Source organism: Diuraphis noxia, unplaced genomic scaffold, assembly GCF_037042655.1.
Source record: "Diuraphis noxia isolate RWA-SAM2 unplaced genomic scaffold, SU_Dnox_SAM2 contig0003, whole genome shotgun sequence".
Classification (NCBI taxonomy): domain Eukaryota; kingdom Metazoa; phylum Arthropoda; class Insecta; order Hemiptera; family Aphididae; genus Diuraphis; species Diuraphis noxia.
The window spans coordinates 29802023-29824892 of record NW_028301713.1 but is presented as its reverse complement, the minus strand read 5'-3'; the positions used below and the strand labels follow the sequence as shown (position 1 = coordinate 29824892).

The following is a 22870-nucleotide window of genomic DNA, read 5'->3' as shown; positions in this document are numbered from 1 at the left end:
TCATAATAAAATAAGTGATATAATCGATATAACCGATATCACGTGACGAATCAATATAGCTGGCATATACCTATATAATAATATTATTATAACTCCTGCAGCGATATTATGATAACAATATTATTTTCGTATATTTTATGACATAATAATAGTGACTCATATGTCCGAGTCCCGAATGCGGATGTCGCAGGTGGTCCGCGGTTATCATCACAACAGCTGTGCGGTAAGTAAATGCCGGTGATAATGAAAAAAAAAAATACGTAAGACAAACGTATGGAAATAAGCATAATATAGAAAAACGTATGTAACGTTATTATTTGTTATTGTGTTATGCACGCAATCGATTTTTATATAATTTCATAAAATAATTATATGACTAAGATCTGTGTCCTATAAGCTCTGCAGTCACCGTGTCTCGCGTACACGGATTTCTGGATTTACCTGGCCGGGTTGCGCAACGACGTCTCCAGCGACGATATTATTAGCGTACAAAGAACCCGGACAGAGCGTCTCATCCACTGCGACCGTGTCCTTCGAGCCTCCACCCGATCCACGCGGCGGCGGGGGATACCTCCGTGCGCGCGCGTGTGTTACGTGATGCGAGCGAGCGCGCGTACATCCGCCCGGCGCGCGGTGCACCGGGCCTGCACCACCCACGACACGACACCGCCGGTTCTCCCTTTCAAGGTGACGGTAGAAAGTTTCGTGACAGCAGCTGCTCCGGGTGCATATTACTATTATTATTATTACTATACGCCAGGTGCAGGTAGTGGAGGTGGCGGTGGTGGGGTTTCGGACACTTGGTGGGGACTCCGGACTTCACCACGTGGAGGACGATCGCCGGACCGGAAGATGGAGAGGGAGGGCGGTAGAACGGAAGCGGGACCGAAGAGAAAGTCGGTCGTCGCCGACTAGACTTGTATCGCGCCGGCCGATTGACACTGGGTCAGTATTATACTAGTGTCTTCAGCGCGAACATCGGACAGTACACTTTTACACTCGTTCGGGACAGTGTCACGCGGTGCAAAGAATATTAAGATAAACTAAACGAATAAAAATTTAAAAAAAAAAAAACAAATTATACTTAACTTAATATAAACGTCCATTTATACAACGCGCAACCGGTTTTTTCGTAGTGACAGTCCACCTGGATACAGTTAAATATATACATGGTCGTAAAATTTGGTGAGTAAATAACGATAAATATATATATATACATATTATAATAATACCTATAACTAGGTTTTATTTAAAGACTTAAGACAAACTGTATAGTTTCTTTTACCATGGCGTGTCTATACATACCTATTTCGTTTCTCGTGCTTCTATATTTTTCTTCCACCGAATATACAAAACTGAACTATACATAAGTACTACACAATAAACTAGAGAATTTAATAGTGTGATACAAAACATCTAGTTATTATTCAACGTTTCTATACTATTACATAGTAACATAATATAGTACAACTCCATTGATTATTGTATACCTACATAACTTTCCGCCTCTGCAGCAAATATATCTATGTATATTATATAGAATTATAAGGTATCGTTTTTGTCTTGAACACACGCACACGCTCGCCTTTGGCTTATTAAACGTCAAAACTATTAAATATATATACAAATGATGGGTGGTATTGTCTAACGGACAAAGCGTCTAAAGCGGTCTAAGCGGTTATTTTTTTCGTTATTAGGTTGTTACACTATTCTTTTTTATTTCTTTTCTCCGTCCTTCAAATGAAAGTAAAACGACAAACCTGCAAACAGTGGGCAGACGCGCACAATAGGATTAAAACGAAACAATAGATATATTTTTTTTCGGTAAACGCTAAGAAAGCCCAAAATTTATTCACCCCTCAGGTTACTGTCAGGAGTACCGGTCCGTGACGAAAATCATCCGGTCGGCGCGTGTTCGCGTAGTTTAGTAATAATTATGGTTATTACCTATATAGGCGCACATAAAATATGGATACTTTCTTCGTCGGAATAAACGGACATTCCACGGAGAAAGGACTGTCGTCCAAGGTCAGCCGTTTAGAAATGCGTTTAAACCGACCGTTACGATATTATTATAAACGCTCCCAAAACAATCGCACTAAGTATATGATATTATTATTATTACTATAAATACTTTATATTCTCCGTTTTATTTCTTTTCGCCCATTTTCATTGATTTCGACCAAAGACTAATTCGTCACTACCATTATAGCGACCGTACATATACCTCTATTCCGGAATCGGTTTCAGAACCAATTCCGATCGTCCAAATGATATTGAATAATCGTTATCGATAGTATATTTACCGCATTAAACCGTTGTATATAATACATAAAATGTATAGGTTTAGAAGAAATTTGCTTTCAGAGTCACTGAACCGCTGTAAACAGTGGTTTAGACATTCGAACGACCTTGGCGGTTTTGTCCTCTCTGCGACATCTTGTAACTATTAGAGTATAGCACAATCTTATTATACGTATAACACAATATGTAAGACGGCAATGTGTCTTTAGAACTATTATTTTATTATAACCAAACAAATTATTTAAAACAGCTTAAAATAACATAACTTATTTCTATAAAATGTAAAAACAAATAATATTATTGTTTGGCATTTACATCCCAAAACATAAACACTACGGGACTAGATATTGAATATTTAAATGTACCTAAATCAATTTGTCGTTTTCAGTGATTACTTATTATTAATTAGTAATTAGTTAACAATGTATTAAAATACTCTATAGAAACGATTATCTTGATAATTTGTTTGGTACGTTATCAAATTACTCACTAATGAGTTTTCATATCACGTAAAATTGAACACGAATAATGAAACGTGTTGTCGTCGTTATAGTAGATAGGTTGAATAGATTTTTAAGCATTAAAATATCTGAAAATCGATTTCTTCTATACAAAGAGGTGTTCAAACTTTAAATTGATTAAAATATAACAAGACTCGTTAAACTTTAAAAATTCTAATTAATTGAAACAATAGTTTTCTTATAATATTATTATCTTATTACTTCGAAAACATGGCAATGTATTATTATAAATTATGTAAATATTAAAAGCCTCAAAGAATATTAAAATTGAATTCGAAAACTCACATTTTTAGAGAAATAATTTGTTTAATCTACTGTAATCGGGATGTTAAATATTTGTGGACATTTCTATATCTGATCAAAGTCTTTGAATTATAACGTGTCGTGTTCAACCCCTTATCGCCGAGAGTCCCTGTGTATCTATATACCTATATAATAAATTATATTATAACCAGTGCCATATTATTTAAAAACATTGTTAGCTACCCCATAATATACTACGTCTCACTATCTAAGTCGTTTTAAAATAGGTGTACAACTTTTAAACTGATAAAAAAATATCGTTAAAAATAAAAGCAAAAAATACTCTATTGATTTGAGATTTTTCAACTGTCGATTTTATTAAAAATATAAATGCCTACTCAAAAGAAAAATACATCATGCATATAATAAAACTGTGCACGATAATGTAAGCATATATTTTCATTGGTCCTCTCCAAGGTCACACGTCATCCCGCGCACACACTACCACCCCTCGAGAAGCGGACACGCACCTCTGCGCGCCGTATCAATAAGCAAAGCGGGTGTGCAACTTTCGTCCGGCGAGTGGGTCACGGTCGGGCCCAACAGCGAATATGATATATGTATACAACGGCGAGATTAGGGGCCATCGCGCGCAAACCAGTTCCCCGGCGAACGCGACGACCAGTTTCCCCTTATTCGACGAACGTCTTAAAAAAATAATAATAAATAAATAAATTAGGTTAATACTTAATGCGAGTCGGCCGTTTCATCTGCGTAGTCATTCGCCAACAGCCACCGCGGTGGTGGCAGTCGTAATAACTAAATACAGCCAATAGGTATTATATAGAATACAGATATTGAATGATGTAGTACGTCAGCAAACTGCCACGTGCGCATCATGCGACGCGCACGCGTACGACACTAGAGTCGCAAAGGTGTGAAATTCGGCACACATTTACCGCACCCATTCAATAAATTATTAATAATATATGTTCAAATGTTAAACGTGTGCATTATAGTAAATAATACGCACAATTTATTATTATATGTATATCGGAATATGAGGGCTATTATAATAAAATTGGCCGTCGAACAGCCCACGTCGAGCGCATATTATAATTTTATTTTATAGAAAGCGACAGCCGGACCATACGCGACCGAATGATAACATTTAACGACTACTGCAACAGCAGTCGCGATGTATATAATACATATTGCTATTATATTATTGTAGGACCTTTGTATGAATTATGCGGCGTTCATCTCAAATTCCAAATAATCGAGTGGCTTCATTTCAGATTTTTTTCAAGGGGAGGACAAAGTCGTATTCAGCCCATAGAACAGTTTGAAATATTTTTAATGCTTCCGGTTTAAGGAGGTGTCTAGTGTCTATACAATATATAATAATCCTTTTGTTACCTAGTTAAAAATAAAGTATCGTTGAGAAATCAGTTTTGATCGATTTGTTAACACTTATATACCTACTTATTAAAATGAAATCAATATGTAATAAACTTATATATATATATACCTACACAATATATATTTTATAATTTTATACAAACTTATTTTTTATTTACGAGATAACACCACCACATTGATAGAAACACACCACTCAGAAATGATTATAATTTATAATACACCGAAATTTACAATAGGTATCTATATATTATATGTATAATATTATGTTCTATATTATTTGTCCTGTCTCATATAGAAACGGTGATACCTACTACCTACACCTTTTACTATTTTATCGTTTACGACTTGAAATATATTCGTTGTTTGATTTGATTTTTAATCTATGACCACCCATATAATATTTTGTGATTAAATATGTAGAAAGTACATCAATCCAATCGTGAAACTTACTTGTGTATTAACATGGTGTTCTACATATAAAATCATTAATTGCACACGCTGAATTATGATTCTATTGCAGAGCTAATAGAGTAGCGATGACTCCTATTTAATCAATAATTTCATGTTGTGTTTTTCGTTATCTTTCAGTTGTACACGTCATATTGAACTAATATATAAGCGTATTGTCATTTAATAAACTTGAGCACGTTTTGTAGAGACTTAAACGAACAACGATCAGTCAGCAGGGGATCGTTATAAAGATTATTTTCCGGATAATACGATCGTTGATAATATATTGAGCATGGATACCAATATTATACTTTCTTTAACAATTATCTAGCAACAATAAAACGATTAGGTTTTTGGAAAATTCTACTTTCGCTCTTAATACCATTCAAGGTCGTCGAGGAAAATTGGTCTTCGATCCAATTTCTGTAGAACATTAATAGTATTGTTATTGGAGATCATGATAATATATTGTCTTGTATCGAATTCACGCGCATCCCATTATAGCGAACCGGTCTCCCTAAGCGTTGTTTTCATATTGGAATAATGGGGAAGAAGATTGACGATCCATTACAGAAGTTCTGCTTAACTCACACACAAATCATGCATACACAAGTGCTCACGTACACACGGTCGTATACATACATGCACGGGCACATACACAGCTATTCATTCAAACAACGTCGGCACTTTCTCTGCATCCATTGCTGACACACATACCGAGTGTGTGTTATATGCTTCTGTAATAAAAATACAAATGGCGAAATGGCACGGCTAATACTTTCTACACTGATATGCCGACTGCAGTTTTGTGTCCAAGTAATACAATACAATAGCCCTTAACTAAAAAATTTAAACGACGAAAAAAAATCTAAAATCTAAAAACGTAATTTAGCGTTTTTCCGTTGCAAATAGTGCGACTTGATCGTGAATACGGTCGTGTATTGCTTAAGGCGAACGTGGTGTATCCGAATCCGGATTCCCGGTTGAGTAAATGTTGTTTTTTGACTTGTGCTGAATTTCACTTCTGCACCATATTACTCGTGTGGGTTGATACCCGACACGACTTGCATATAACATTATATTATGTGTGTGTTAAAAATATTGTATTTCGTAAGTTGCACAACTTATATATTTACGACAACTTTAGGATATTTGTTTTTATACATTTATAATATTATATTGTAGACTTTGTTACTGTTATTTCTTTTTTTATCTGTTCTATACCTAACAATAACGCACAAAGTACCTGTATACATATAATTTAAATTGTGTGTATGAAAAACATATTATTAACTATATTGTAACGTCATCGAAATCAAATAACCACGGTGCCTGACCATATCATAAAGTCGGAGAAATTTCAAAATGACCAACGATATTTTTACATGATATTGATATTTTTTTCGAAGAAATCGAGCAAAAACATAGGACTATATCTATACTACGAATAACGTATCAACTGTTATATTTATATACAGTGGACATATTTGACAACGAGATTTACACGACGTTTACGGCGTATTACAACAGAGAAAGTGATTGCGATTTACATATTCCTTCGTATTACGACGTTTTTTGATTGACTATAATGCATATATTATACACACTTCAGTGTACCGAGGTATATGATGACGTTATATATACACGTTCAGAGATGAATTTGTCATCGGTCGCATATTTCACGTGAAATCTGGTCCTTTCGTTAGGCACACACAGCCAGGCACACAGCAGTCGGTCTCGTTATCGTCGAGAGTCACGATAATTACGAGTGAGTTTTATTTTTCCTCCTGACAAGTGATTTCCGACATTTAATTAACAAACGGTTGTTGCCCTTGTGCTGTACAGTTTCTTTTTTCTTTCCGCCAGACGCATAAACGTTTATACATAATGAGACACGCTCACGGGACGGCGGCATTTTTCGTTTCTTTTTTTGTTCGCGGACCTAACGGGTTTAGTTCGATCTGAAATCTGACCCCATCTTCGGTAACATCGGTATACTGCAGGTATCCGTTTTCGGGCTTCAGCTCACTTTAACCACTTGCAACCTAACACCGACGCACATCGACCAGCAATAGCCAATCGTCTCAACCCGATACCCGAATAAATATATAATATATATAGTAGATAGATATAAATAATTCAGCACAGGAGCTTCACGAAAAACGTCCACGTGCTTTTTTATAATAATTTATAGCCCATTATACACCGTATCACTGTTTACACAGTTGCAAATTAAATATTTCATAAAGCATGCGTTGCCAAACCACGCACATTATGTTCGGTGCGCGGAAAAAACTATTATTGTTATCGCGCTCAAGACCGATTCTGAAAGGATGATATTATAATAAAAGTAAAAGAAGAAAAGTAATTGAGCAATTTTTAAAAAGAAAAAATTAGCCGGCATCAGTCGGCATCGCATGTATAATAATAATAATATATAATAATATATAATAGGTAATAATCTACTCATCGCTGAGGAGAATAATGCGACCGAGACAGAGACGTTTTGAACGGATTCTGTTGCGACGGACGTCCTTCCATTGTCCGCCAGACGCACTCATTGTGCATGCACATGGCGATGATGGCGTCGTTATTGCGCCATCGTCATCGTCGTCGCCGCAATTATTATCGCCAAATTAATTTTTTTTTTTTAACAGCGATAGAATAATAACAGTCAGAGCAGTAAAAAAAAACCCCCGAAAGAGAAAGTGTGATATTTTTGTTTTTTATTAAACAACGTCACGTGTATTACGAAACTGCAGTGGTCTGTTGACGTCCACCCGCGGTTTCTGAACGGGACTAACGATCCGGATGTGTTGAATCACGTGTAGTACATTACCACTATTTATTATAATTTAGGTAGGTACGTTCTTCTGTGATGGTGTGTATATTGTATTCTATTCTGTTATGCACGCACGTCATCGCGTAGTTGCAGAAAAACAATTCAATAATATTACTATATAGGCGAAAGCCGCGTTTCTTGTCTCTAAATTTTCGCCATATTATCATTATTGCTATATTTTAATATTTTTTTTTTGTAAACAGTTTGTTGTTATCGTATATAAAAACGTCAACAACGCGACTTGATTAAGATCAATGCGGTATGTGCGAAAAATACGTCTTCAACTCGTTGTCAATATATATGTATCATAAACAATTCTGTAAAAATTACAAAAAAAAAAAAAGGAATTTGATTATATGCCCATATCGCTTACTCACATTATCGTGTATATGTCATAAGTCACTTAGGGGAGATATATTAGTAAAGACAAATACTATTTGTTATTTTTTAAGAAGATAAAGAACATTTTCGGAACATGTTCGTGTGGGAGTCTAGAGTCCTATAAGTTCACAGATTGTAATACAAATTCATTAAATATTTAATACTTACAATACATATCTCTCAATTGACTAAATGATAAACTAAAACATCAATACAAAAAATAAATTTTTTGCCTATATTTTTTTGACGTTTATAGGTATTCATTATTATGTATACAATTGTATAATTAAACAACACAAATAAACAATAATATAAAACTACACAACTGAAATTATCAATTATTATTATTATTATATTATTACTAAAACAATAATCATCTTATAATTATTAATTTAATAATAGTAATGCAATAACAATCCTATTAATGTCATATGTATATATGTTAAGTTTATTATAGGTATTCTTAATATTCTGTTCTTGTAGAGTTTCCAAAAACGTGAAATATACCTATGCCATAAATACAAAGTGTTTAAAAAGTACGTTGACGGTCTAATGTGAAATTTAGAACTGATGTGATGTAATTAATGAGATGATTAAATATTTTATCTAATAAATCTGCAGCAGTGTTATTCATTAGACATTGGATATTTGGATGAAAATATGCAAACAGTAATTAAAGCGTTTCCTGCAAATTGTTTGAACACCTTGCGCCTTGTATACCTAATACTATGCTTGATCATATCCTAATCCACTTCGATACTTTCGGGCCTATACGGCGGGATGTACATCGCAATTGCAAAAATATTGGTATTGTATTGGTACGGAGCACCGGAACCGTGCTTCACCCTCAGCGTTGAGTATTCATTTGCGGGATATAACGTCGTCGTATTAAAGTCTCCGTCGCCGCCCCGAATTACTCGCGCCAAATTTAATGGCGTGCATGTAATTGAAAATTAACGAGCCGAGTTTAATCTCCCGTCCGTCCAGTCACGTCCGTACGGTTAAGAATTAGAAAGTAAACACGGACGCGCATCTCTTCGTACGCGCGCGCGCGCACACACACACACACGCGCGCTCACTACATGCAACCAAACATACACACATACATTCAAACATACGTAGACACGTCGGTAATAGTCAGTGTGTGTGTGTGTGTGTGTGTGTGTGTGTGTGTGTGTGTGTGTGTGTGTGTGTGTGTTAATCTCATCCGTTTCCGTTTTGCCGAAACCAATGTTCACATCACCGAATGCGCGTTGTATCGAGTCCGTGAAAGCGCCGTCCGTTTGGGCTGAAGCCTCTATATTATATAGGTACACTTACACATTATATACGACTAAAGTATAGTAATACGTACGTTGGGCATGAAATATTCGCCGGTCGATAGCCGGGTGGTCATTGGTCGACCTGCCGGGTGGCCGTCAGTTACACCCGGGGTGCCTATACATATTATTATAATAAATATCATATACTATACATACGAGATACTAAAAAATTATAATATTGTAGCAGACATTATAATATGATTATTGATTAGGTTAGGTATTGTATATTTTATACACGCGCGGTATGTGTTCGTTGGCCATCAATAAATTTAATAATGCTTATAAGAACACCATGTATCCACTATCCGCCCAAATGCAAAGAAATATTTATTTTCAGTTTTAATTCCCATTTTCTATTTTAACGACGTTTTGTAGTGACATGATATCTGATTAGGCGTCCAAATCGTTTGAATTATTAATATCACGTTGATTTGCAGCGATGTCTACCCATAACATCACTACTTACATATAACTTATAATGTCTTATATCTATATATTGTATTACACCCAATTAAATATATTATGTCCAATAACAAAAAGAACCCCGTTTTCTCAACATAATAAAAACATGTATTGTCATCGTGCCTCGTGAGAATGTGAGGCTATATCAATTATAATATATATCATTCATCATTATAATATTATAACCTCTAGATTTACTATGATAACATAAACGATAGTTCACGAACAACTGCAACTTAAAAATAAATATTCCATCGTCTTGTTTAATTTAACAGTGTTACATTGTCACCTAAATAATTATTATATAGGTGCCTATAGTGCAAACAAACCACGAGTTGAATCGTATAATATATTGGCTTGTATTTTCTGACGTAGCTGTTTATCAAATCTCATTGGATAAAATGTTGTTTAAGCTATTATTTTTCCACCATAAAGAAGAAAACCCTAATTATATTATATCATAATGTAAAATGTTATAAATTATAATTTATTAATTAACTAAAACTATACTTTTCTATATTGGTCTATAAACAAAAATATGAACAAAATATTTTATTAGGTGACTTAAATAATAATTTAAAAAAAATGATTGCATACATTTGGAACAAAATATGATTTACTTAAAGGATGGTTCAGTAGTGAATTTTTGAAAAAATCTTCTCACTTTCTGACTACTGATCAAGTTGATAAAAATATTGAATTTTCAGTGTAAGAAATTACTAAAAATATTTCAGGAGATCAAGGATTTTTTCTTGTTCATGTAAGGTAAAAACTCCTTACCAATCAAGTAGGTGTGCTTGTTTTAAAAATAATATGATATGTAACAGTCGATGTCATAATCAATTTCCATGTAAAAATAAATAAGTAGGAATAAAATGTATTAGAATACCTATAGTTCATTAATTACTATTTAAGTTAATCAATTAATTAATTTGTTAATATTTTTGTTCATACAACAATATAAAAAGTATAGTTTTAGATTAGTAATAAGTTATAACATTATGATATAATTAGTTATCGGAAAATAACAAAACAATCTTGTTGCATAATAATTACTGCACAAAGTACACAATATATACGTATAGTCCATTTCATGAAATGGCCGAAATGAAATGTCCATATAATGTATTTTCGTCAAAATTCACGATCTAGACAAATTTAGCTATCTAGATATCCAGTTCATGAGATGAATGATTTCACTATGTGGGTGCGACATATCTACGAAAATATTATTTTGTTGTTGTATACGCTCTTTTGTAAATCACGTGTTATTTAATTTTGTTCGCGAGTAACTGTGTTCCATTATAATGTACTCGCCACAATTCAATAGCATTTTAGCAATAATATATTATTATCTATGTAGTATTGACTGCACCGTCGCGCGTCGTGTGAGGGATCGACGAAACGGTTTTGACCTTGCTAGGGGTGCGGCAGAATAAATATTTACATCCTACTGACCCATATTCATAGGCGTGCACGCGGTTCATTGATCTTGATCTTGGAGAACAGGTCCTTTTTACACGAACATTGAAAGTAATTCGATACATATATTTACACACTCATCAGTCATCATATAGGTATAAGGTATATACATATATATCTGATTTAAACCGGTTCTAATCGAAACCTTCGGATCGGTGTTTCTTTCTATTTTCAACATGTGTATATTTTCTCCCACGGGCCATTGTTTCTGTTTTATTTTTTAATATTAAGTATTAATTTTACCTACACGCAAGACTATAATAATAATAATAATATTAAAGATGTGGCAAGTGTGTGGTGACGAATATTTTCTGTGATGTACACTCGCCGTTCGCGCCGACCAATTATTATTACTTTAATATAATTATACCTATATTGTTATGTTATTATTATCATCGTTGACCCACCCAATTGACAACAATCGTTCGAATATGCCTAATGACGGTCGGGAGATAATAGTCTCGGGATGGGGAGGGAGAATAGTCGGGATGAGAACCTCGGGCGCCGCTCGTTTCGGTCACGATTTTTTGTATGCGCGAGTCCATTAACAAATTTAACGGATAGCAAAAAAATTGTTTTTTCCCATACATAATATTATAATATTATTATCATGTTACTCGGAAGATATTCATATAATATTAAATATCTTTCTGTATTTTGTTTTTCGGTGTGCCCTATCCACACGGCCACATCGTCAATACGTTTATTTTGTGATCCATTATTCATGGGTCCAATTTAAACATGGAGGTTGCTCAACCACATCCTGGGGATATCGCCGTTCTAGCCATTCTCATATTATTGGTAACAGTTCGAAACCGCCTCGAAACATATCGCTGTCAAATGTCTACTGCCTTTTTAACTATACGCTAGATTAGTAGCTTACGGTTTTTTTCTTTTTTCTTGATCAGTGCTCAATATCATTCGCTTCTTTCCGGGAGAGGGGAGAGTTTTAGTGATGGGTATGTCAGTGATAAGCTGATGCGATGATGATATCAGTGTGTACAGTACTATACACGATAAACGCCATCACTGATGGGAAATATAACACCGAAGGAAACGATAACAATCATTTGTGAAAAGATCTCCACCATAATGACGCGACTATAATACTATTATAAGGGAGGACGCGGCTCGAACGCACATTTGTAATAATACATTTAATTATATACACGTGAACCGCGGTCTCTCTCTCTCTCTCTCTCTTTCTCTCTCTAATTGGCGTTCCAAAGACATAAAATATTTGAAAGTGCAATTGCAACGGACGCACATCTATACGATATACACACACACACACACATAAACATATATACAACAAGAAGTATAATATTATAGGCAGGCAGGACGTATATATACATAGATCCACCCATCCACCAGCCCGCCCACCCACGTCCCGAAGACAGTGAAAGCGCCTTACTTTCCCGGGCCCGGTCGACTCGAGCGCCTCTAGCGGCCCGCGTGTTCCAGATACATATTATATATTTTACGTTTTCCAAACACGCCGTTTTGCCCCGCCTCCGGCGCGTCCGATTCCGATCGTTCCGGATGCCGCGCGCAGACGACCTTCACCCCAAAAACGTTTGAGATCCGGTCTCCGAATATTATTGTAAAATCGTAATATTGTATTTATAATTATTTCATATTAAATTATGTATATGGCCGGCTGATTGAGATACAGCGCTGTTTGGATGTATTATATTTGACAAAGACTTAGCTAACAAACATAACACCCCATAATGTTTAGCGAAATTTAAAATTGAGATAAAAATTTAATAATATACATTTTGTCACCCGTGGGAGGAGTGGGCGGGGGTGAAATTTCTAGCTACTGTGTATTTGATGTTCTGTGTTATGATTGCATAGTTGTTTTATTTATTATTTTTTTTTATGACATTCGATTTAATATTGTTTACAGATCGTTCCGTCGGGTTCACTATGAAGAGATGCCTGAGGCACCAAGTGTACATCGTGTTGTACGGAGCTCTGCTGTTCATACACGTGAGTATAATAATATTATTACAATATCGATTTGTTTTTGTGTTTTATAGACCCCCTCACCTAAACCTATAGTGTACAATATAATATTATAAGATATTATAATATAGAGTTTTCATTGACGCCCGTGTTTCATTAATAACAACAAATTATCACCTGCATGATTCATATTTTTTTATGATTTTCAATATATATTTTCACGACATGCAACATTAATTAACAATTTTTAAATACAATGTACTATTCACAATTTAAAAACAAATACATAATATTATTGTATACGTTATAAATTTGCGTGCAATGAATGATTATTTTTATTTACATGATTGTTTTTACAACGTAGAGTTTAACGTTGCATAGGTAGTTATAGGTCCATGTAAATTAGCTGTATCGAGAAAGTAAACTATAATAATTTTTGTTATATAATAATAAATCAGATGGAGTAATTTTAAATTTGCATACCAAAACATTATTTTTTTTCTTAATCGGGTTAAACTGTCGCTAAAAAAAGTCTCAAACCCACTTTTCAATTTTTATCTCGTAATATGTATATCATAAGGAAAAATGTATTAAAGTAAAATGGTAATAATATGTATATTGTATATAATAAGTGAATATTTTATAACTTAAACGACTCACAAGATCACGCCATGTATTATTAACTATTATTGATATAATGCATTGCTATATTTAAATCAGCCATCAACGTGTATCGGTCGAAGCGCTAATCTTCTTTAACATAACAATAATAATTAGCATTTTACCGACTTGCCCGTAAAACACGAGACGCGCGTTTTCATCATTATCTTGATATTATGCTACATATAACACATAAAACACACAATTACGTACAAAAAAATTGTCAAGCCACACGTGCCTTGTAATTAAAATAATAATAATAATAATAATAATGATATTACGTAGGCTGGAGGCATATGATAATATAATAGTAGCCGGGGTTTTGGACACAGGGTCGAGTGAGTCTACTGTAACGTATAATTTCGGATACGTATTGTCGTTACCACTATATTATACTTTTTTAAATACTTAATACATTGCTCTAACGATGTCGTACAAGTCACATAGACTTTAGAGTGGCTAGAATTGTGCGAAACGCCCTGTCAAGTGACGACGAAAAATTCTGATTGTTGACCTGTATCAGTTATATTATTATATTGAGAAGCAGCATATTATACACAATTTATCATAGAAAAAATCAAAATTATGTTTTATTTAAGAATAGGAACAATAAATGTTATTTTCATACAATCTTTTTATTCAATTTGTTACAAAACAGAACAATAAGAAAAACTGAAAAACCGATTGAATAGTTGATAAAAATAAAATGACAGATTAGACAGACTTCAGAGGACCCTTATAATTAGTGGAATATAGTAATATACTACGACATGATAAAAAATAGTTATTTTAGTTATTTAGGCTAACCCACTGTTTTTAAAGTCTTTTATTTGAGCTATCAAAATTAAATTTATGTAATTGATATTAAGAAATATGTGTACACTCTCCGACTCTCTGAATACCTGTCTTATAACATGGTGTTAGTAACGTATCTAGGATTTACCAAAATATATACATCATACCTATTATTGTAAATTAATTAAAATACGTTTACCTTTTTATAAGGCCGTAAAAACACGATTATCTAATTAAAACAATCGGCTAATCAAGACATTCGTATAGCGACATATGTATGGAAAGATAACACTAATAATATAATTAGGATAGTAATACATTTTTAAACTATTAATAGGTATATAACAAAATAATTTATATAATATTAAAATTCTGAGTTATGACAAGTACTAAATGAGGACACTACTATATGCTTAACCCCTCCCCCACAGTATATATACGCCCTTACGTGGGCCTTGTATTTAAATGAATTACGAATTATTACACTGTAGTACTGTATCTACAATAATAATGTACTATGACAGTAACAATGATATGATTAATAAACAATAATCTTTCGGATTACAGAGCACCAGTGGCGATGGTAGCCTGGCACCGGAAAACAACAACGCGGCGGCGCTACCGCTGGAACACAGATCCGGTGGCGGTTACGACGTCGGACTGCCGTTATCGTCCGGTGGCCAGCTTCAGGGGCCGCATGACGATACGTGGCCGCTGCAGGCCGTGCCGGACGCCGTCAAGATCAAACACTTGCAGGTGCAATGCGAGAAGACGCACATGCGAGTGAACATCGAATTCGACAGGCCTTTCTACGGAGTGATTTTCTCTAAAGGTGCGTATTTAATAATAATAATAATATAATAATAAATAATATTTATGATTGTTATAATTATAATATTATGGGTGTACACCCGTTTGCTCGGAATTCAAAAATTTGTCGACGGCCTTGGTTGCAGGAATGGAGACGTGAAATTTGAGTTGGGGGAGTGGGGCTTACAAAGCATCATCAGGACGTAATCGCTGGGACATTTCTGTCAGGAAAAAAACATTTTTTATTTTTTTTTTCCAATTGAAATTTTCCATTACGCCGTTATTTATTACGCGATCTATTTAAATTGTTTTAAACGAGACCCAATATATTATAATATCATACTAACAAAACCAAAGAAGTAAAGTCCGTAGATAGTATACCTATATTATTTGTTTTTATAAGCACACGATTAATATAATAAAATTATTAGAAATTTATAACAATATAATTGCTTCAGTAAATTGTGTAATATTAACAATCATTTATCAAATATTATACGTCTTCCGGGATCCGGGTACATGAAGGATTTAGAAAACAATTTTAAACGCAGTTGGGATTTCTTCGACGATACGAAAGATCACCGTTATAATTATAGGCATAGATCTATAGATTCACAACGAGGCATATTGACCTGCCTTCACTCCATAACTCCATCTGGCATCTACCATGGTCCAATAACTTTAAAACGTACAAAACAATATATTCAAATTTCAATATACATAATGGAAATATCAAGTACCTATTATAAAAATTCAACTTTTAATAATATATGAACAACGAGCATATTATTAACGTATTAAAAATCACAATTTTAATTTAATTTTAAGCCTAAGAAAGCCTAAAAACTGTTATGATTTTCTAAAAAAGGAATGCAAGACTACTAATCATTAGCCAAATTGACAATTTTTGCAAATGAAATAAAGTAAAAAGTCGTATAAATGTCAGTAATGATATATATTGCGTATTTCCGTGACGGACGGATGCTATGTTGCGCAGCACAAAAAATATTCTAATATTATGGCGGCGAGGCGCGGCGGATCTATTACAATATTTAACACAATAACCACAACTACAAGATAGTATAACAATATTTATTGTTTAAATTATTGTATTAGAAAAATGGTCGTTAAGCTATTCGACAAAATGAAAAAATAAATAAATAAAATGGTACAAAAGTACAAAACTTACTACCTCTAATATAATAGTTTGTCATATTTTTGTTACGCGGAGGCCGACGCCGCCGTACACGTCATCTCTCGCTTGACCCGTATTTAAAGCCCCTATATACATCTAAGCACACCGCTGACCCACTAAATGCCCGCGTGTGCGTATTTTTAATTAATATTTATGAAACTTCTCGCGCAGCCACTCTCTACTGCATACAAGCGTGTACAACTATATATTATTATTATTATTTGTACGCTGAAAGTCGCATACTGCTGTTGTAGTTATTGTTGGTACATATTTTATATATATATAAATATATTTTTCGTTGTTGTTTTTACTCTAATTGACTGCTGCAGCTCGTAAATCGTAATTATCGGTGTGTGTATGTGTACCGTATTATTATATTTTAATATAATACATGCTTTTCCAAAGTGGTTTCCTACAGTTTATTAATGTAACTACGCACGATGATGAGAGACTTCCCGCGGTGCCAGCTATTTGACAAAAAAGAAATCGTTTACTCCACATCTCACTCGTATGCGTATCACACATAATAATATGTTCGTATTAATTGTATACACCAAATACACCATAAAAGTGTACATTATTAAAATATGCCTAGCCCAAACGTATAAAAACCGCGGAAAATACGTAACTAGTAAAATGCGAAAATGCGTTGCCGTTATTATACAAAATGTAAAATCTTTTTTCTAAATCGGACAAATTTTGGACCTCAGTGTCATAATGTCCAATGTAGTGTGTCTTTTTAGCTAATTGATTATTTGTAAGCCACATTTTACTCACCCTCCCATCAAACTTTACCTTAATATTATAGAATAAACTCCACCTAAAAATTCAGACACGAAGATTTTCGATGACGGAAGGTATAAGGGGGGGGGGGGGGGGGTAAGAGGGTAAACGAAAAAAGAAACCTTAGACCACGCAATTATACACGTAGAACATAATATTAATAAAATATTATGTTTCGTAGACTTGCCCGATATTATATTGTACTGTTCTCATAATAATTCGTCGTACAGTGCTTATAACCTTTGCAAGACGCACTGACGACACTAATAAAAATAACAATAAAATATTATAGACGTCGACTAAATGAATCGTAACATTTTCGCAGGTTACTACAGCGATCCTCACTGCGTGCACGTGAAACCCGGCACCGGTCACCTGAGCGCCACGTTCGAGATACTGTTGAACAGCTGCGGCATGACGTCGTCGGGCGGTGCCAGCGGCGGGGCAGTTTCCGGTTACGGGCAGACGCCCAGCGGCAGTTACGTGGAGAACACAATCATCATCCAGTACGACCCGTACGTGCAAGAGGTGTGGGATCAGGCGCGCAAGTTGCGGTGCACGTGGTACGACTTCTACGAGAAGGCGGTCACGTTCCAACCGTTCCAGGTTGACATGCTGCACGCGGTCACCGCCAACTTCCTCGGCGACAACCTGCAGTGTTGGATGCAAATCCAGGTGGGCAAGGGACCGTGGGCGTCCGAGGTGTCGGGCATCGTCAAAATCGGACAGACCATGACCATGGTCCTGGCCATCAAGGACGAGGAGAACAAGTTCGACATGCTGGTGCGCAACTGCGTGGCTCACGACGGCAAGCGAACGCCCATACAGCTGGTCGACCACAACGGTTGCGTCATCCGGCCGAAGATCATGTACAAGTTCCAGAAGATCAAGAACTTCGGGCCGTCCGCGTCCGTCGTGTCGTTCACTTACTTCCAGGCGTTCAAGTTCCCCGACTCGATGAACGTGCACTTCCAGTGCGTCATCCAGGTGTGCCGGTACCACTGCCCCGAACCCAAGTGCCCCGGCGACTACGCACTGCCACCGCATGCGGCCGACGCCAACGGTGGAGACTATGCGTCCCCCGGTCTCAACTCGATACACCCCAACGGGTACGGACCTCCACCGCCACCACAATTGGCCGATTATCCCGCGTATCCGGACCCCAGACACCCATCCGGACCGGCTGGTGCGTACTCTGAACTGAAACCGGAAATAGTGTTGCCGAACGCGGCGTCGCCGTCAGCCAGCAGCCCGAAACCGTTGCAAAAGGAGGTGGACGCAGCAACCGCGGCCGGTGACGACCGAAACGACGCCCACAACGACGACGACAGTCTGAACCTTCCACCACCTCCGTTGCCCGGCCACGGTGCATCATACGCTACGGTCAAGCGACAGGGCACGGTCGGTGGTGACGATCAACAGCAACAACAGCACATGAACCTCGTGTCGTTGGGTGGCCGTCCTCGGTCCGTCGACATGGACGCCGCGGCCAAGCCACACCGACAGCACCGTCGGTCCACCGGCGACCCCGAGCTGGACGTCAACACCAGCCGCGTCATACAGGTGGTCGCACCCGGTGACGTCAACTTCGCCTTAAACGTGCCCAACAGCGGTAACGGCACCAACGGCGCCGGCAGTAACGGCGACACGGTCGTCATGTCCACCCGTACCGGCCACTCGGCAGACAGCGTGTGCATCAGCGTCCCTTCGTTCGTCGCCGGTCTGGCCATGCTCCTGTCCGTGTTGGTGGTCGCCTGTCTGGTGGTCACGTTCCTGTTCTTGCGGGTCAGGTCCATGAACAACGCGAAGGCGATGTCGTGCGGCGCCCCGCCGTCCGCACAGGGGCCGTACATGCACGGAGCGGCGTTCGAAGCCGCCGAGTTCGTCAAGATGGCCAGCTCGTAGGGCCACTCCGGCCACGCTGTGGGCCACCCGTCACCAGCTTAAACAATAATTTCCCGACAACCCAAATGCCAACACACCCGCCCCACACACCAAACACCCCTCCTTGACGTTATAACCATATAATGACACGTAATTGGAAAATAATTACAAAAATTAATATTTATGATTATCATCATCAAATATCACGAACTGGTTCGTGGTTTTAAGTATGCCAAAACGAAAACGACCATCGTGTCATTTCCTGCGCGATTACAATAAATTATTATTACGCATTTTTTAGCCGGTCGTAAAAAATTATAGAAAAAAAAAATGATAAAACATAACGTGTAGGTGTACCTATGTGTAAAATGTTCATATCAGACACACGACCATGCGCGCAGAATACGGCGCAATACACCACATTTTGCAGCACGGGTCGGGTCGCAGACGTTTACAACATATTTTACGAAGTTCCAAAACGATAATACAACGTCTGTTTAAGTTATTTTATTTATTTATAAGCACATCTACTGTAGTAAGCAGTATGACGAATGACGTACGAGCAATGCTCGAATTAGATGATAATCGTATTAATATTATAAAGTTGTAAAAAAGAAATAAAAAATAAAAAATCGTTTTCGATATAATTTTTGTGCGAATGAGGCGCGCCGGCGGCTGCTCCGTCAAATACCCAAAGACCTAACCTAACCTTACGATCCCACAACTGCCAACTGTAATAATATTATTATTTTTTATCCATTTTGTGAACTATATTATTAATATGATATATTATAATGTCGTAATAACCATTTTTGTCAATAGTTGTTATAATATTATTATGGATTGATGCTTTAAAACGTGCGACGACTTCACGATAGCAACGATAATCGGTCGTATAGTGGACACTATAGTCGCCGAAATATCATAACAAATCTTATATTTCCAACACGACAATTATATAACTTATAATATTATTATTATCATCATACAACATGTACATTATTATTTTTTTTTTTTATCTTTGTAAATATTATATTTATGTATAACATTATAGTCTTAAAGATATCATATATATATATATTATTTTATAGCGTTTAAAACAATATTATGTATACAACGATCGCATATAATATATAACTATAACAATATACCAGCTTTTAATTATCGTCGTTGTTAGGTATATTATTATTACCGTGATGATAATAACTAATAATACCTACGCATTATCATACGAGAGTATAATTATGTAATATTTATGTATCAATATATAACATAATATTGTGTTTAAGAGAACTATAAGTCTAAACCATTATAATAATATTAATAATAATAATGATATAGTTTATATTTATAAATGTATAGTGTTTGTAAACACAAGTAATGCATATCTTAATATTCAGTTGTGTCTGGACCTAAGACGCCATGCACAGATAATGTAATAATATATATAAAAAAAAAAAATGTAATCAAATTGGTCGTGAATATTGTGTAAATATGTATGTCATAATATTATAATAATAACACATATAATATATGAAATATATATATATATTTATCGCGACCATTAAATAATATTATATAATTATCTATTATTATAACATATGCTATACTTTTATAAATAAATAAATAAATATTTTTTTTTCAAATCGATTGTTTAATGTAACTCGATATTTTTCATCTATAAGAAAATCTATGAATATGTTTTTGTAAATTATAATAACAAAGACGCTGAAAACCTCACGAAAAATCACTCAGATACATATTATCGACTATCGTATACCTATTATATGTAATATATTACCTATGTTATACATGTATGCAAAACAATTTTAAGTTTAAACGAAAACACGCGTTTCAACTACTACTAGTACCTATGTTTTAAACAGAAAATGTGTTTCTATTGTTTCTAAAAACATCTTGGATGCATTTCTTTATGTTATAAATGTCGACCAGGACGATTGGTCACATTTTCTAGAAATAAATAGCCAGTCATGACCATACGATTCAACATTGAGAATAAAAATCTAAAAAATAATATTCTTGTCAAAAATACAAATACAAATTTAAAACGTTCGTTCGGTACAGACAAAAAAAATATCATCGTCATTCGTATATAAAAATATTATTATAATCATATGCTGATAAAACTAGTAATATACTATGCATACTCCTAGATTTTTTTCCTCTGAAAAGAAAACCGATTGTGAAATCATGGCTATTATGTTTGGGACATAGTACAGTAGAAAAATATCTAGAAGCCATCAGGGTAAGACTGGGTAACTGTGCTACCATGCAATATTATACACAGAAGGAGTTGACCATATCATGTCATCATACAAAATAACCTGGTTTTATTATTTTTTACATTTTTTTTTTTTTTTTAGGACATTTATTTAGAACACCTTAGTAAATCGTAACAGACCAACGTGATTCATTCCTCTCAGCTTATTAACTTTAAACACCTATAGCTAGAGCAAGTGGATTTTAATATTATTTTTGAGGAAGCCCACGCCAATGCTTTTCAGTTACCAACAAAATCAGTTTCATTCATCAGAGAATTGAAAACATAATATTTTGTTGGTCGTTTTTAGAAAATTTCACTACAAATTTGTTAATTTTTAGTGTACATTTATTTACAGATTTTTTAAATTGTATTTGTATATATAAAACAAAATTAGTAATTCAAAAAATTTTGTTGTAACAACGTTTAGAAATGATATATTATTTCAGTTCCCTTAATTTATCATGTTTAGTGATAATCCAGTAGATAGCGCTATCATAATCGAATTATCTAAATAATAATATCAGAAAATGTCTCGAGCGTTGTTAGGTTAGGTTAGATCAAACCTAACCAAACCTAACGAAACCCAACTGAACAATTAGCGACTCGTGACCCGTGACTATAGCGAGCAACAACGCCAGTTTTGGGATAACAATAATAAGTTTTTCTACTTATAGCAATAGAAAATACGTAGCCAAAATTTTTATTTTTTATTTTTAAGGGTTCAAATAACTAAGTAATTTCAATCAAATGTGAAGTAATTCGTTAAAATGATAAAAATACATTTAAATATGTAAATCGTTATGTAAGACCTAATTAAAAAAAAAAAACGCGTTCTTCATTCAAGCTTCCAATTCAAGCACTGCACAATAAGGTTGTACCATTATATAATTATGATGCAGAATGCACATTATAAATGAATACTTTTAATTTTGGAGATGTTTAAATGTTTCATCATTAGTAAACAAAATGGATATTTTATGCATTTTATATCGCTCTCAGAGATGATTTATAATAATAGGTATGCAGAAAATACAATACTATGAACAATTTATTAAATTA

At 35.2% G+C, this 22870-nt stretch overlaps 1 protein-coding gene across 1 annotated transcript; it reads left to right on the top strand.

The window, feature by feature from the left end:
* Window positions 1-938: 938 nt before the first annotated feature.
* On the top strand, window positions 939-21173 carry LOC107165468 (uncharacterized). The gene is made up of 4 exons (XM_015513709.2): window positions 939-1185; window positions 13342-13424; window positions 15423-15687; window positions 17969-21173. The coding sequence occupies exons 1-4, from the start codon at window positions 1170-1172 to the stop codon at window positions 19546-19548; spliced, it is 1944 nt and encodes a 647-aa protein (XP_015369195.1). The 5' UTR covers window positions 939-1169; the 3' UTR covers window positions 19549-21173.
* Window positions 21174-22870: the final 1697 nt, after the last annotated feature.